Below are 3,713 nucleotides of genomic sequence, written 5' to 3' on the forward strand. Positions count from 1 at the left end.
CACCCATTGACATCTGATAGGCTTGGCATAAGGAGGTAAATCAACTACATCCCATATATGGTTAGAGTCAAGAGCTGTGAGTTTTAACTCCATTGCATGCTTCCACCTAGGATATGAGATTGCCTCGTGGTAAGAAAGTGGCTCGGTGGTAGAAGAAATCTCTGTGAGAAAACTTTGATAGGATGGAGAAAATTGAGAATAACTGATATGGTTGGAAATGAAGTACGTACATGAAGTGGTGTGGACTTGAGACAAAGAGGGACAAGAAAAATCCTTTGTCCAAGTTGGGGGCTTAGTAAACCGAGACGATCTCCGCAAGGAAGGAGGAGATGTATCAACTGGGGTGGTAATATTTGACAAGTTGAGGTCTTCCAGTGGAGAGTAATCAGTAATCGGGTTGGACGCAGGGAAAATGGTGTTGGGCCGAAAGTTTGTGGCAAATGGAAAACAAGATTCATGAAACACAACATCTTTGGAAACAAAAAATCTTTTGGTGTCAAGGTCCATAATCTTATATCCTTTTTGATGGACAAAATATCCTAAGAAGACACAGGCCTTAGCTCGAGGTGAGAATTTGTGATCGACATGTAGAGACATCGCATAACACAAGCAACCAAACACTCTTAAAAAATCATAGGAAGGAGGCTTGCCAGAAATGACTTCAAAAGGAGTTTTATTGGTAATGAGGGGGCTGGGAGTGCGATTTATAAGGTACACCACGGTGAGAACACAATCTCCCCAAAACGAAGAGGAATGGATGATTGGAAAAATAAAGCTCGGGCTAAGTCAAGTATATGGCGGTGTTTTCTTTCAACTACCCCATTTTATTGAGGAGTATATGGGCATGAGCTTTGGTGCACAATCCCAAGTGACATAAACAATGAACTACATTCATGCTTAAAGAAATCAGAAGCATTATCCGTCCGAATTGTTTTGATTTTGGACGAAAATTGTGTGGTAACCATAGCAATAAACTGGCTTAAAAGCCGAAGAATATCCATCTTAGACCGCATAAGATAAATCCATGTCCCTCGAGAAAAATCATCCAAAATTGCGAGAAAATACTTTTCTCCATTATAGGTTGGTGTTCTAAAAGGGCCCAAAATGTCCATATGGACTAATTCGAACAAACCAAACGATTTAGACAAACTAGCTTTAGGAAAACTCAATCATGTTTGTTTCGACTTAGGACAAATCCCACAATGAGACAAATCTAATTGCTTTGACAAAAAGGGTAACAAATGCATTCTAGACAAAGACATATGTCCTAGTCTTTGATGCCACAAGTCACTACTCACCGAAGTACAAGAAATGAAAGCGTTACATTGTGGTGTATTATGGTGGATGGAGGAAGGCTAGGACAATGCTGTAGACAAGTAATAAAGTCCATGGCGCTCTTTACCAGTCCAAATTATCCTCCCACTTGTGCGTTCCTGAAATGTGCAACAATTGGGATGAAATGTAACACAACAATTATATGATTTTGTGAACTTGGAAACGGAGAGGAGGTTGTATCGAAAGTTAGGAACAAATAGCACATCATGAACAAGAATGTTTTCTGAAATGGCTACAGATCCTTTATCACTAACGAGGAGGTAATCACCATTTGGCAACCTCACGGAACTAGGGGAAGCACACAAAGACTTAGCACCATGTAAGAGGGAATAATTACCAGTCATATGCTCGTTAGCCCCTGTATCGGTGATCCAATCTGCTTGAGTTTCTTCAATGACATGCCCAGTCATATTAGCAACATTGGTGCTCGATGATGGAAGATTATTGACAACATTAGTGTTTGAAGAATGCATGGTACTACTGCTTAGGTACTTCAGTATTTCAGCATATTGAGCTGGTGTAAAACTAGATTTAGCCCCTTCAGTGGCTTGTGGTGGTGATTCATTATCATTTCCAGTCACATTGTGAGCCATAGCACCAAGTTTGGGCCTGTCAATGTCTCGATTAGGACGCCTAAAATTTTCTTTCCCCTGCTGTGGTTTATACAATCTGTGTCCTGGCGGATATCCTACCAATTTGAAGCAGTGGGCTTTAACATGACCATTCAACCCACAGTGGTCACATGTCAGCACATCTCTCCTTCGCTCATCATCCCGCCCCTGTCTTGAGTAGAAAACTGCAGCAGGGTGCTCAACTGAAGATAGCAAGCGATGAGGTTCTTCTTGAGATAGCAAGGAAAAGGCCTGACCAATTGTTGGCAGAGGCACCATCATCAAAATTTGGCTTCGAACATGCATATAACTATCATTAAGCCCCATCAAAAATTGCAATAAATGTTGTTGCTGATCATGCTCAACGTACTTTCGTGCTGTAGCACATTCACATGATGGTAAAGTCACCAAAGAAATATATTCATCCCACAGCTGTTTCAATTTACAAAAATACACAGAGATTGTGTTATTTCATTGAGTCAATCTTCCAAGCTCTCGGTGAAGAGAAAAGATCCTGGAGCCATTTATTTTATCGAATTGATCTTTTAAATCCGACCAAACATAGAAGCCTCGCTGGAATATACAATTCCTCCGAATATATCTTTTGAAACCGAATTCATGATCCATGATAATATCAATGCATTACATCTTTCCCACTGATGTAATGTAACATGCCGTGTAGCTGGACGTTTACACGTACCATCAATAAGCGCTATCTTATTTTTGGCTCGGAGTGCTATCAGCATAGCGTGGCTCCATACGCTATAATTTTCTACCCCTGTTAATTGCTCAGTAACGATAGTCATACATGGAGCATCCGACGGGTGCAAGAACAATGGATCATTGAATTCGTGTTGTTCGCCATATACACAGCTGCTCGGAGTAAAGAAAATCACTCGAATTTACAAGGAGAAGAAGAAATACTCGTCGACCTCAACCGATAGAGCACAAATTCAGCTGTGAGCTTGAACTAGAGATAGGGAATCGGCGGTGGTGAAGATCACAATCCGCTCTGATACCATGTTAAACTGATAACCGCTGTTGGGAAAGAAATTGATTTATTTGATTCAATTCAATTGTAATGTCCTGTACATGTATTTATAATACAAGAAAGGAAACATGTTTACAGAAAGCTAAAGACGTAAAACCAACTAACGATTCATCAACTTGGGCTGGATCCTAACTTCAGTATATGGGCCGTGTTACAGCCCATATACTAACATTTATTAGGTTGGATTTTTGTGTTGCCTGTTTCCTTTATAAATGATAATTTATTATAAAAAATATTTAAATAATTATGATATTTGAAAACTTTTAGTTAATTCAAATAATTGATTTTGGTAATAATATAAACGGTGCTGCTCTTCTTTAATAAGGTTAAGGTAATAAGATAAAACGATTACAACCTACAACAAAGAATTTTTTACATATAATTTTATTGAGTAAATTGCATACAACTCTCTTTGAAATATCAAAATAGTTTATAACGTGTTGTCTTTTATTTTTTAGATGTAAATTATTTTAATACTTTTGATAATATGTAATTCACATTTTATGAGTTTAAATGTAGGAAAATTGTCGTTAAAATCATACAAATTTTTTTAAAGTTAAAAAATTTAATAATTTTTGTAACATAACATTAGAAAATAATTAAAGAAATAAAATTATAATACCACAACCTTAATAATAAATAAAACATAAAAAATAATGTGATTTAATATTCATTTACACCGATTAGTTTTTGAATTATATACAAAAAGTTATGAT

General features: G+C 37.3%; 1 protein-coding gene across 1 annotated transcript; it reads right to left on the reverse strand.

The window, feature by feature from the left end:
• Positions 1–1,355: 1,355 nt before the first annotated feature.
• Positions 1,356–2,649, reverse strand: LOC140824282 (uncharacterized). The gene is made up of 2 exons (XM_073185883.1): positions 2,593–2,649; positions 1,356–2,378 (listed from the first exon to the last, which is right to left on the reverse strand). The coding sequence occupies exons 1-2, from the start codon at positions 2,647–2,649 to the stop codon at positions 1,356–1,358; spliced, it is 1,080 nt and encodes a 359-aa protein (XP_073041984.1).
• Between the last annotated feature and the right edge of the window lie 1,064 nt (positions 2,650–3,713).

This window comes from Primulina eburnea, chromosome 2 (genome assembly GCF_022965805.1).
Source record: "Primulina eburnea isolate SZY01 chromosome 2, ASM2296580v1, whole genome shotgun sequence".
NCBI lineage: Eukaryota > Viridiplantae > Streptophyta > Magnoliopsida > Lamiales > Gesneriaceae > Primulina > Primulina eburnea.

Excerpts from the sequence above, each read along its gene's own strand:
- LOC140824282 (XM_073185883.1), bottom strand. The coding sequence starts at position 2,649 with ATGGTACGTGTAAACGTCCAGCTACACGGCATGTTACATTACATCAGT. Across the intron at positions 2,379-2,592 it reads ATTACATCAGTGGGAAAGAT|CTGTGGGATGAATATATTTC; the intron begins GTAATGCATTGA and ends AAATTGAAACAG.